Below are 13917 nucleotides of genomic sequence, written 5' to 3' on the forward strand. Positions count from 1 at the left end.
TTTTTTTAGAAGTTCATAGAAATTTATTTAACTTCATCAAACGTTTTTGAAAATTGGCGATCTTGGGAGAAATTAAGTGATTATTTTTTTTAAATTTACAGAACTTCGTTGAAGTTCTTTATAAGACTTTTTAAAACTTCAGGGCCTTTGTAGATGTTCAGGGAACATAAAGATTGAACACGAAAAAATCCGGACACATAAAAAACGTTGCCATTCAGGCATTTGTTTAGAATTTTTTTTTAATTTCTTTATCAAGCTAAGAGCAACCGTACCAGTCGTTGCACACCTCTCCACACCGGTCGTTGCTATCAAAGTCATAATTTAAGTTACCGTTTTCCACACCGGTAAAACAAACTGTTGACGTTTATTCAAAATAGCGACCGTCTGATGCGTTGCTACCGGGTTGCTAAATTTATGAACTCACTACTTCCCAAGGTGCGGATTGCTATTCTCCCCACCTGAATAGCAACCCCCGGTACGCAAGTAGCGTTATGGTAGAGGTTGGTAAATGTGCCTTATTTACTCATTGGTACGGTTGCTCTAAGAGTGTATAGAATCACAGTAGGCATTGGTTGTCAGAATAAGTTCTTTTGTTTACATCGTGGCTTAACCGGAGCAATCACGTCGCGATTCGATCCTGCACACACGAAACGATAATCCCGGTCTATCCGCTTCCCTGGGCAGGAATGTTATACTTCGGTTGACCGAAAGGGCACTCTGCTGGGCTGAAAAGCTAAACTTTCGTTACTTCTGGGACCACGAACCAGCAAATTTACCAGTGGGAGTACCTATGGAAGAGACCACTGCCTTTTCTGGAGCTTGGTAAGCTGCCACTTCTCAAATTCTTCCAAACATTGGTACAGCGAAAATTAGTACCGTCTCAATGACGCGTTCATCTAGAACCTTAGATCCATAGGCCAACATGAGAGTCATTTCCCCTATCATCGTTAAACCAAAAAAAGCTTACTCACAATGCGAATCAAATGCTGCAATTAAAATTAAAATTCATTCAGCAATTACCATGTTATAAGCGTTTGAAACCTGACACTATTTCGTCACACATTTTTTTTTTATTTGCATCCCAGTATAGTGCACAAAGACGTAGTCCTACGTCAAAAGTTTTTAAATATTTATCAAGGACTCCACTGTTATTCATGTTTAATTTTTTTATAATTTTTCAACAAAATAACAATTCAAATTGTATAGGAAATATACACACTTTTCCTAGATGTAATTAACTTTTCCCTACAAATTTGTCCCAAACGTTATTTTGATTTCGATGTTACATTTCCGTGCTACAATTGATTGAAGAATGTCAAATATGGCATTTTGAAAAAAATAATAATTATGATTCAAATTGGCCGAATTTTAGCACAAATGTGAATGATTGCCCATAACAAACAATTATGGAAAGTTTCATGCAAATTCGGAGAAGGTCGAGTCTGATGGATTCTTCAATTGGCGTGGAACTGCTTCATGGTAAATACTGATCCGCTATCATTTCCAAAAATTCCCCTGATTGCTGATTGATGACTATAAATTCAGTTGCTATAATATATGTGGAGATGCATAGGTGTTCTCGGCCCCAGTCATTTGATTCTTTGTACAAATTTCGTCAATTCGCGGAGTAGCAGCTACAAGTGGTGATCAATGCTCATGCTCATGAGGGTGCTTCATTTTGTATAAAAAGTGATGAATTTCTGATAGGCCACCTTCTAGTTCGTACCATTGCCCCAAAATATGAACCTGTGCATCAAATGGTGAAGAGTTAGCTTCAGGTTTATAGGTCGCGCAAATGATTTGAAATGTGTATGGGAATTAATATGGAAGAATTTCAAAAATCACTTCACTAACTTTGCTTCTACATGTCCAAATGTTGGAAAAAATTAATATGTTGTTACTATGTCAATGACCAAAAATGTTGTTGCTGTAACGGTTAGGTTTACAACATATCAAGAAAGACTTAAGGTGTTTTCTTACAAAGTCCATTTTTCCATCATACATCGCAATTTCAAGATATACGAGGTTTATACATTTGCAAATTTCAGACATTGGCCCTTATTACCGGTGTCACTTCACGGTGAAGAGGCAACTTATCACTCACGGTGAAGTGATTCCCATTTGATTTACACGGCAATCACTGCACCGTGAGTGACAACTGGTCACTTCACTTCGTTTTCACCGTGAAGTGACATCCGTAATTAGGGCCATTGCTTGCTTCTCCGCAGCAAACAACAAGTAGTAGGGGCTTATTACGGATGTCACTTCACGGTGAAAACTTGTCACTTGTCATCACGGTGAAGTGATTCCCATTTGATTTGTTCGGCAATCACGGCTCTTATTCCGAGTATCACTTCCTTATCACAGTGTAGTGACACCCTTAATATGGCACGTAGTTTCACCTTAGTGCATTCACAGAAACTTTAATATTTTTACTTGTGAAATTGCAAAGTGTAACACGAAAAGGAAGCTACAGGGAATCACCTTAAATGCGAAAAAAAAATTATGAAATAGAGGCCTGTTCGGATCGAATAAAACAAACCAAGGTTGGTTGCTTGCAGGTAGATCAAACTGCAATTTTATGAGAAATTCATTGAAATTAGTACAGTATTTTCATGAGTTTTAGTGTTAGTATTACTCACAATTTTAGTTTGTCTTCCTCCTCTAAACTTTTCTTGTCTTTCCAATCTCGCTTCCAATACTATGCCTGACACAATTAAGCGCATTAATATTATTTATTTTCAACGTTTTCTGCATGTTTTACCTGTCTGCCAATCTATCTTGTCGATCCGTCTATCATCGACTAACCTCCTCTTTGTGTCGTAAAAAACTGTAATTTAATTATTTCGTTCTAAATGTGTTTCAATTTTTGTATGTTGAACTAACCTGGTGTATTAAACTGCGGTCGTTTAATTTTTTACCTTCTCAAAAAAACGCACCGAAATTTCACTTTTTTCCAACAAACACGCTCTTAATCTCATTCTACAATGAACTAAACTTCAGCCTTTCTTTTTTATTTGTTTACTTCTCCTCTGCACGACTTCTGTCAGATCAACTTCTAACTATTTTTTCTATCTCTTTGTCACCTGTCACTTCTACTTCACCCGTCACCTTGTCACGCCTCATCGGCCAAACCGCTTCTCGCCTCATCGGCCGATCGCGAAGCGAGGTGTTGCCAGAACAGGGCCCTTATTATGGGTGTCACTTCACGGTGAAAACGAAGTGAAGTGCCCAGTTGTCACTCACGGTGAAGAGATTGCCGTGTAAACCAAATAGGAATCACTTCACCGTGAAGTGACATCGGTAATAAGGGCCAGGGTAAATTGACAGATGAATATGTGAAAATGCCTATTTAATCACAACAATAACAAGCTTGTTGATCGTTGGCATGGCAACCACATACTATTTTTTTTTTAACGTTTGGACAACTACAACCAAAGTTAGAACAATGTTAGTGGAAATCAATAATGTCCCATACTAATTCACCTAAATCTCCATACTAACTTCAAATCATTTACTAGACCTCTAAACCTTCATCAATGTTTACCATTTTTTGCACAGGCTCATATTTTGGAGTTATGAATCGAACTGGAGGATGACCTATCAGAAATTCATCACATTTTTTTTTAATGAAGCACCCTTGCTCTTCTGCTTCTTCTTCTTCTCCGCATTTCAAGGTTATTACTTATAGCATATTAGCTTATTGCGTGCTTTCAACTGAGCGTTCTATATACACTTTCATAGTTATTGATTGAGAGCTTTCGATACCTGTACCATTTTTGCATTAGTATAATTGTGTGGGAAGTCGAGAAATTGTCCAACCCGAAAAATTCCTAGACCGGACCGGGAATCGAACCCAGCCACCTCCAGCATGGTCTTGCTTTCTAGCTGCGCCTTTAATGACTGAGCTAAGGCAGTCCCTGGGGAGCTCCCTTAGCTCAGTCGGTAAAGGCACAGCTACAAAGCAAGACCATGCTGGAGGTGGCAGGATTCGATTCCCGGTCCGGTCTAGGAATTTTTCGGATTGGAAAATTTCTCGACTTCCCTGGGTATAGAGTATGATTGTACTTGCCACACAATTATGATAATACAAAAATGGTACAGGCATCGAATGCTCTCAATTAATAACTGTGGAAGTGCATCTAGAACACTAAGATGAGAGCACGCTATAAGCTAATATGCCATACGCAATAAGCTTGAAATGCGAGGAAGAAGAAAAAGAGAAGAAGACAGTCCCCTTGCTCATGCTTATGCTCAATGAAACCTTCTGGAAATTAGTTCAGCATCTTGGTCAATTTAGAAGTTCTCCATATTACCTTGCTAGACCAATTGTTTAAGTGACGTAATAATTTAATAGACAATCAGTAAATCCTCGAGTAAATATGATAATCATCGTGTGGCTTCCATGAAAGCTCAATTTCCCAGCCTTTCCCCAGCGTTGTCGCCGGATGCAGTCTTCTTCAGAAAGAACATAGCAAATAACCTACCAAACAACAACGGCTTGCTCCCCCCAAGCTTCAACAGCTCGACAGCTCGACAGTAAACCATATCTTAGTCACAATATTTACCATGCACATAAAATGCCATAAACATGCACTCTCGGCTTGACTCCTCTTCTTCTAGGAAAACGTAACACCAAAACCGATTCCGGCAAACAAACTCCTCCGGAAGACAACTTAAGCCTGAAATAAAGGAACCGACCGAACCGATGGGCCCATTTACGTCCATTTTAGAATAGCTCAATATTTATCCTGCATAAACTAGACCCTTTTATGTATGGCTGTGTGTATGTGTGTGTCCTTAGGATTACCTCTCCGTAGTCCGTGGTGTAACCGCACCTCTCTGTTTGGAGCTCGGAATTCTTACGACATACGACATGCTATAAACAATTATTTATGCATCAGAGCAGGCGAGATGCACTTCCTCACTTTCATTAAAGCATAAGGAAAGAGAAGGACAAACTGACCCACATCGGTCACCGGCGGCAGATCCAACCGAGTTTGTACCGTCTTCCAAAGAGCGTCGCTCAACAAATGTCACTCTATTATTTACACGCTGCTGACACCCCTCCCCTCCCATCCAAAGCATTACTTTCCGTCCGAGTTGCACCACTTTACACCTTCACAGTTTAGTTTCCCTTTGAAACGGAGCGGGTTTTGAGAGATCTACCATCTCGACAGGTTTTCGTCCTTCTCGGGTCATATTTAAGTGGGTTACTACGGTGCCTCCAACTTACTTGACCTTTATTTATTCCTGGAAAATTTAATTCCCATTCAAGCTTGACTCCGTTTTTGAGCAATGACGTTCCTTCGCTGATTTCTATGCCGCCCCCACGAACGTGACACTTTGCCATCTCGCCGTTTGATTTACGCTTTATTCACACCCTCCGTGTCCTTTTCTCTCTTTCAGATTTCAACGGCGACGGCAAACCGGACAACATCACGTTCATGATCAAACGCATCAAGGTGCACAATCTGAACGCCCTTAAGGATCCGTCCTATCGCTTCGCCGGGAGCTACGGCGTGGAAAAGTTCCTGGAGCTGTTCTCAGGTGAGTTTTCTGCTCAATTTATCGGTTCCTCTGCGACGCCCACCACACCAGGCAGGCAGGTGTGATTCGTGCCACACCCACCCAACCCACCGTTACACACACACACCCACACATATAGACAAAGCGTACCTTTTATTACAATGAAGGTCGGGACAGGTGCAGACAAACAATGGCATTGCATTGCCCTTAGCACGGTGATGGAGAAGCAGTAAATTTACCCGACTGGAATGTATCACTGAACCTGGCAAAGCGTCTGCTGGGTGCAACGCGGTTCATGTACACTTACACACACACCCACACACACACACACACACACTCAGACAATCGAAATGGTTTTATTGGCGGGAAAATTTTTATTTCCAAACGAATCGTTTCGTCGTTTCTTCCGAACGAGTGGAGTTGTACCGTCGGGTTTGTAGGTAGGTAGGTACGTGTGAGAGCAGGTCTATTGGTTTCGCTCTTGTCACGTCGCCTTCGCCTACCTTCCTCGCGGTAGCTTTCCCGTGTGTTCGTTAAGCTGTGAATAATGCCACTTTCGAAGGGAGGGATAGGGTTTCAGGGACACTTTTGCAGCGATTGTTTCGGAACTTTTGGTTTGTTTTTATATGACTGCCACTGACTGCCTGAAATTGGGGTCTCCCTAAGCACAGTCGGGTAAAACCAGGGTGGTGCTGGAGGCGGCTGGGCTCCATTCCCGGTCTGGTCTGGTTTTTTTTTTCGTGTTGAAAAGCTTCACGGCTCGACTGAGCCGGCGTAAAGTCCCAGTGGGGACATAATAATGCCAAAGAAGACTACCAATGGAAAACGTCATATTTTTCTTAGGCAAGCTGAAAGTGTCCTTAGTCAGCTATTTCTTAACACTCCGAATACGGTGTGTAAAATACTTAACACCGACTACGAAGCCTCCGAAAAACGTGTAACGGCAAGTAGGCCATTTTAATTGCAGAAAGATTGTAAATAGGGTCGTATACTTTTTTCAAAAGCGAAAGAGTCGTTACACGTTTTTTAAAGGTGTGTTTATGGGTTTTGCAAGTGACTTAAGATCCATAATTTAGATTAATGGGCACAAATTTTCATAATTAGCCAGAATACAGTCATGTTTCCTACACAGCTAAAAAAAAGTAGTGTAAATTTCCGTTACTATGATGCACATAAATGGAGCGTCATAAATCATACAAATTTACATTATAAATCGTGTAAATTTATGAGACTTGTCATGCAATATTCCATATATTGTATGCAACTTTCCACCTTTGTTTGCAACATTTCTTGCAAGCTGCTAGTTTACGTGAAAAGGAAGTTTACATGCATGAATGTTTGCATGCATGGATGTTTACATCACCAGTAAAATTCAGATTTTTTTAGTGTGTATATATGGAACCTGGAGATAACGGAATGGTCCTCGAAAGATCTGGAACATCCGTAAAAGTAGTCTATCCATTGTCGTGACCTGGCCGAGGTTTCAAGCCTCGGCCATGTGTCTTAACAAAGACCAGTGAGGTGCACATCCGTGCGCTACAACATTAGTTAAATGACTGATTCGATCATGCCAAGCGATGCACACAAGGCTCAATTCGTTTCGTTCACGCATGCATATGTGTGGGTTTATTTAGACCATCGAATCAACGGTACACGCTAACTGAATCTAACTCAAATTGAGTATATCAAAACTTGAGGGGCCAAACTTTACTCTTTATTGTATTATATATACAAATGTTAATTGTAATCTTTCATTATCATTATTATTATTATTATTCCACGCCAACTATGTATACCACATCCATAAGCCCCTGATCCTAGAATTCCGCGTTCTTTTCGAAAACACGTGGAATTGCGATATAAGAAATAATTTGGGGTCGTAACATAAACATGAACCCGAATGACCATGAAATCGTCTTCCAGAAGATCCGTAAAAGTGGTGCATCGATGATACTGGGGCTTATTACGGATGTAACTTCACACAGCTAAAAAAAGTAGTGTAAATTTCCGTTACTATGATGCACATAAATGGAGTATCATATATCATCCAAGTTTAGTTTATAGATCGTGTAAATTTATGAGACATGTCATGCAATATTCTATATATTGTATGCAACTATCCACTTTTGTTTGCAACATTTCTTGCAAGCTGCTTGTTGACGTGAAAAGGAAGTTTACATGTATGAATTTTTGCATGCATGGATGTTAATTCAGAATTTTTTGGTGTGCACGGTGAAAACTTGTCACTTGTCGTTGTCGTGAAGTGATTCTCATTTAATTTGTACGGCAATCACGGCTATTATTCTAAGTTTCACTTCTTTATCACCGTGTAATAAGGCCAACTGATTCTAGAACTTCGCGGTTTTCTCGAGAACCTTTCGAACTGTGAAGTTTTCGAAAAAAGTAGAAGGGTCTGTGTCTAGAGGCACGAACGGGAGCTTGACTTAGGACAGCTAGGGCACGGAGCAAATGTGAAGAAAATTTAATTCTTTTAATTGATCGATCATCTATTATCTTAACTCTTTCCGTTTTTGATTTGTAGGCGTACCAAATTGGTAGTATTTTTTTTTTTTGAAGAATCGATCAAAATCACTTGCACCCCTGCTTCCAAGTTTGGTTACAAGATTACAACTCTGGAGAGCATTTTTTGTGGTCGTTGGGGGTGTGTGGTTTTGAATATGGACCAACTGACAGATGAATTCTATTCTAACTTTTTACTGTAATAAGCTTGTTGGCCAAGAAAAGGGCCGTTGGTGATGATTTAAACTTTGAAACTGTACAAAGTTCGTCTGTCGCTTCAAAGCGTAGACGACATCGATGGCCGCTTACGCTTGGCGTGTTCAGTATAGGTGACAGCATCACGGATCACATTTTCCAAGAACACCTTCAGCACGCCTCGTAGATCAGACTGGAGACACGTTTGACAAAACCACTGCTTTTGCTGCTTCTATTGTCTGCTCACCACGGCGTCCGAAGCGAAAATGAGTTGAGGCTAGACAGCAGTGTTGTTTTATATCTTTTCAGGTTAAAACAGAATGATGTGCAACCAAGTGGTACTTGATTATGAGTGTACCCCATTAGGCATAAATACGTTAGGCATACGGACGTTAGGCATAATGGACGTTAGGCATAAAGTCATTAGGCATCCTGGACGTTAGGCATAATATACGTTAGGCATAATGGACGTTAGGCATAAAATACCTTGCCGCTGTGCAACTCTAGAAACCTGTTTCGAGTATGGTAAACAATGCTTAAATTAGGCTTAGCGTTTAATAAAAAATGATACAAGTTAAACAAAAATAGTTTATTTAATAAGCACAGTTTGGAATCTATTATTTATCATATTATAAGTGAGGTAGTAACATATTTACTTAGATCCAAGATTATTAGCGATAGCGGTTAAGTAATCTGGCAATGAAAACTCACTTGCAAAACCCAAATACACCTTTTAAAAAAACGTGTAGCGACTCTTTTCGCTTCAAAATAATATACAGACCCTAGGAATTCTAGAAGCACCACATTTTTTTTTTAATTTCATCAAGAATTGGCTAAGTTATGCTATTTTAGGAAGTTTCATTATATTCAGGGGAGTTCCGAGTAATTCAAGGACGATCAGAGATCTTCAGAGCAGTCCCATAAGTGTTTGGAAAATTGCAGGAAGTTTCATGGAGTTCCAATGAATTATGAGATATTCAAAGAATTTTGGAAACTTCATGGCTGTTCAGATAAGTTCTGGAAAAAAAAACTAGAACTTCAAGAAATATCAAGGAACTTCATGGCAATTAAATGAATCCTTCAGCAGAATTATTTGGACTATTAAAATATATTGATAAATTCAGCAAAGACTAGTGAATTTAAACGAAGTTCAGAGATCTTTCTTACTTACCTTACCAATCAGGCTAAGGCCTTGTTGTCCTCTGCTGTCGTCTCCACTATACTCGATCCATGGCCACACTTCGCCAGCCTCGTAGTCTGCGAAGGGTCCCAAGGTCACCTTTTACTTACCCTTGTTGGGTCGCTTTCGAGAACCATATTCACTGGGTCGTCGTGCGGCATTCTTACGACGTGCCCAGCCCACCGTAGTCACCCAATTTCTCCCAGCAGCTGGTGCAATTCGTGGTTCATTCGCCTCCTCCACGTTCCGTCATCCATCTGCACACCACCGTAGATGGTACGCAACACCTTCCGCTCGAAAACACCACGAGCATAGTCCAGGTCTCGTGGCCGTATAGGACCACCAGTCTAATCAGCGTCTTGTAGACAGTCAACTTCGTGCGGCGGCGAATTTTATTCAACCGGAGCGTCCTCCGGAGTCCAAAATAGACACAATTCCCTGCCATAATGCGTCTTTGAATTTCTCTGTTGGTATCATTTTCGGCGGTCACCAGTGAGCCCAAATACACGAACTCATCGACCACCTCGATTTCGTCACCGTCAATCTGAACTCGGGGTGGGAGGCTAACATTGTCTTCCCTTTGATGCGTTGATGGCAAGTCCAATCCGCCTAGCTTCAGCCTTCAGTCTGATGTACGTTTCCGCCATCATCTCAAAGTTCCGTGCCATAATGTCAATGTCATCGGCGAAGCCAAGAAGCTGGATGGGCTTCCTGAAGATCGTGCCACTCATGTCTATCCCAGCTCTTCTAATCACACCTTCTAACGCGATGTTGAACAGCAGACACGAAAGTCCATCACCCTGCCGTAACCCCCTTCGAGATTCAAAGGGACTCGAGAGTGTCCCCGATACTCGAACAACGCACATCATTCGATCCATCGTCGCCTTGACCAATGGCGTCAGTATATCCGGAAGTCCGTACTCGTGCATAATCTGCCATAGCTGATCTCGATCGATTGTGTTGTATGCGGATTTGAAATCGATGAACAAATGATGTGTGGGCACGTTGTATTCGCGGCATTTCTGCAGAAACTGCCGAATCGCGAAAATTCGGTCCGTGGTAGCGCGGGCACCCATGAATCCCACCTGGTATTGCCCCACGAACTCTCTTACAAGTGGAGACAGGCGGCGACATAAAATTTGGGAGAGTACCTTGTAGGCGGCGCTCAGCAGAGTGATCGCGCGGTAGCTGCAGCAATCCAACTTGTCGCCCTTTTTGTAGATTGGGCATACGACTCCTCCGGTAATATCTCCTCCTCCCAAATCTTGGAAATTACCTAGCGCAGCGCTCTAGCCTCCCTTAGCTCAGTCGGTAAAGGCACAGCTACAAAGCAAGACCATGCTGGAGGTGGCTGGGTTCGAGTCCCGGTCCGGTCTAGGAATTGTTCGGGTTGGAAAATTTCTCGACTTCCCTGGGCATAGAGTATGATTGTACTTACCACACAATAATACTAATTCAAAAATGGTATAGGCGTCGAAAAAGCTCTCAATTAATAACTGTGGAAGTGCATCCAGAACACTAAGTTGAGAGCACGCAATAAGCTAATATACGATACGCAATAAGCTTGAAATGCGAGGAAGAAGAAGCGGTCTAGCCAGTGCTTCACCACCGTATTTTAATAGCTCACTTGTTAGTTGATCTACACCAGTTGCTTTGTTGTTCTTCAGTCGACCGATCTCCTCCTCAACTGTCTTCTGCGCGTGCCACCTTCGTTTTCTGGTGCTTCACCGTTGAGCTGCTCGTCATAGTACTGCTTCCACCTCTCAATCACCTCACACTCGTTCGTGAGAAGGTTACCGTCCAAGTTCTTGCACATATCGGCTTGCGGCACGTAGCCTTTGCGCGAACTATTTAGCTTCTCGTAGAACTTCCGTGTGTCGTTTACGCGGTACAGATTTTCCATCGCCTCGCGATCTCAGTCTTCCTGCTGACGCTTCTTTCTTCGGAAAACCGAGTTTTGTCTGTATCGCTCCATATTAAGTCTCGTGCGGTGTTGCAGCATTCTCGTCCGTGCTGCATTCTTCTCCTCTACTAACAGTTTGCATTCGCCGTCAAACCAGTCATTTCTTCGGTCCGGGATTGCAGTGCCTAGTGCCGGTGCAGCAGTACGTCCTATGGCGGAACGGATGTCCCTCCAGACATCTTCAAGAGAAGCTGCGCCAAGCTGCTCTTCCGTGGGTAGTGCAACTTCCAGCTGCTGCGCGTAGTCCTGGGCAACTCCGGCGTCCCGTAGTTGCTCAATGTTGGGTCGCGGCGTTCGATTTCGCCGGGTGTTATGCACCGTCGAGAGTTTTGAGCGCATGCATACTGCAACTAGGTAGTGGTCCGAATCTATGTTCGCACTTCGGTTCGTGCGGATGTTGATAATTCTGTGTGTTGGTGAGGTGATCTCCAGGTGGCTTTGTGGATATCCTTGCGGGGGAAAAAGGTACTTCAAACTACCATACCCCGAGAGGCTGTAATGTTCACGCATCGTTGGTCGTTGCCGTTTGATACGGCATGCAGGCTGTTTTTCCCGATTGCCGGTCTATACATTGCCTCCAGTCCTACCTGAGCGCTCAGGTCGCCGAAGACGTTGCGAACAGCCGTCGTACACCTGCTCCTGGTGCCACAGCTCTGGTAGACAGTAGCCGCTCGATGCTCGCTTTTCCATATCTTTTGTCCCGTCCAGCAAAGTTCCTGCAGTGCTACGACTTCGAAATTGCGTGGTTGAAGTTCGTCATAGATTAACCTATCGCAGCCTGGGAAGCCGAGCGATTTGCAGTTCCAGAGTTCCGAGTTTCCAATCGTAGTCCTTATTTCGTTGCGTACGTCTGTATCGATTGTTCCAATCCTTATTTCTTTCTTCAGTATTTGTAACTTTATGTTTTTTTCCCGTGCGGCTTGTTGGGCTTGCCCCAAACCCCTGGATCGCCGGGGGACCATCGTGCACAGCTCTGTTTAGAGTCCCACGCTGGCACTAGGACGGTGATCAGCCGCTCCTAACATGGAGAACAGACGCTCGGGTTTGATGAAGCATTTCCTCTATCACCGTACTATGGTTACCGCGCCAGTGTTCGCGTCGCACCTCTTCACTTTGCTATTGCCGGACTGGCAACATTGCCCAGGCTACGCCACCCAGCTGTGTCCATGTTTCAGCTGGTAGTCTTTTGTTATCATATGACTCGGGAAGGCGTGAAGTAGGAACTTGGGAGGACCAGAGCTAGGTATTCCGCTGCTTATAGGTTGTCAACTAATCATTTTGAAGCCTCAGAGATCTTTCTGGTAGTTTCATAATCATAAGAAATGATCACGGGAAGTCAGGCCATTAGTCCCCAGTCCATGAGTTGATGGGTCGATAGGTAGGGTCCAGGTGTGGAAGCTGCCTCCCTAGCGTCGGTAGCATTGGTATACGCATTGGTCAGTACGGAAACCAAGATCAATGAAAAACAAATCATGCAAAAATAAAAATCTTCAGGCAAGTCCATATAGATTCTGGGAGGTTCCATGATCTTTAAGGTCATGGTATAGAAAACTTCAAGAAAATTGTAGGAACGTCAAGATAGTTCAAATAACTTCAGGGCAGTTCAATTTACTTCAGGGAAATAGTGGGCACTTTTAAAAAGTTCAGACAAGTTCAGAGATATTTACGGCAGTTCCAACAACTTCAGTTTGGAAACCTCATTAATGTATAGACTTTCGGGGAAGTTAAAAATCTTGAGAAATTAGTCATTTTGATTAGGTTTTCCAATGAGCTGATTGCAGTTTTATCATCAACAACGTTTAGATACAGCGTTTGGGATCTTCATCAGGGCTAGATATAGATTCAGATCGTAAAATATGTTGCACTGAACCTTATATTCAATGAAGAAGAACCAAGTTCAAAAAGACCTTTAGTGAAACCTTTAGTTTTACCTATAACCTAGTTTTAATTAGAGGTAACTAAAGTGTGTGTGTACATTCCTTATTTACAACGCTTAAAAGAAGTACGCAGATTTAAGTTCGGCGGGGGCACATAAATTAAAAGAAAAATATAAGGAACCAGCTCTAAATTTGGCATAACAGCACTGTTGCCCCTGGGTGCCTTTTGGCCTGTTCTATCCTACACATCTGAACCGATTTGGAGTTGAAAGTGGTGCTTAAATGTAAGGCCTGGTTGGACAGAATCTAGTTGTGGTCGCTCGATATTACCTGTTAAATGATCCTTACTTTTTCCAAACCGGCACCAAACTGCTAGTTCCCCAGGGTTCAGAAACCCTACCGGGGTCTGAACCTGATCAAAGACCGCCATAAAAACGGCGATGACTGTCAATGCATATTTTATTGCACGACTGTAGCAGCAATCGCTATTCACGCTTTATCCAACCTTCCTCCGATGCTCCTGCTCATAGCCCCCCCCCCCCCCCCCACCCTTGAAATAAAAACAAATTCCTCCGATCACCGCAGTTTCCACAACCAACATCGGGGACGAATTCCTCCAGCTCAAATAAATTGCTCTACAAGTGAAGCTCCAC

The 13917-nt window shown here is 42.5% G+C and overlaps 1 protein-coding gene across 1 annotated transcript in view; it reads left to right on the top strand.

Annotated features, from left to right (window-relative positions):
- Kul (Kuzbanian-like) overlaps positions 1–13917 on the top strand; it is a 692619-nt gene that overhangs the window by 495241 nt on the left and 183461 nt on the right. Inside the window, exon 8 of the mRNA XM_065232791.1 lies at positions 5410–5550. Coding sequence (XP_065088863.1) covers positions 5410–5550 — 141 coding nt within the window. The remainder of the gene's footprint in view (positions 1–5409; positions 5551–13917) is intronic.

Source organism: Ochlerotatus camptorhynchus, unplaced genomic scaffold (assembly GCF_037179485.1).
Source record: "Ochlerotatus camptorhynchus isolate MF236.1 unplaced genomic scaffold, CSIRO-AGI_Acam_v1.1 ptg000374l, whole genome shotgun sequence".
Taxonomy (NCBI): Eukaryota; Metazoa; Arthropoda; class Insecta; order Diptera; family Culicidae; genus Ochlerotatus; species Ochlerotatus camptorhynchus.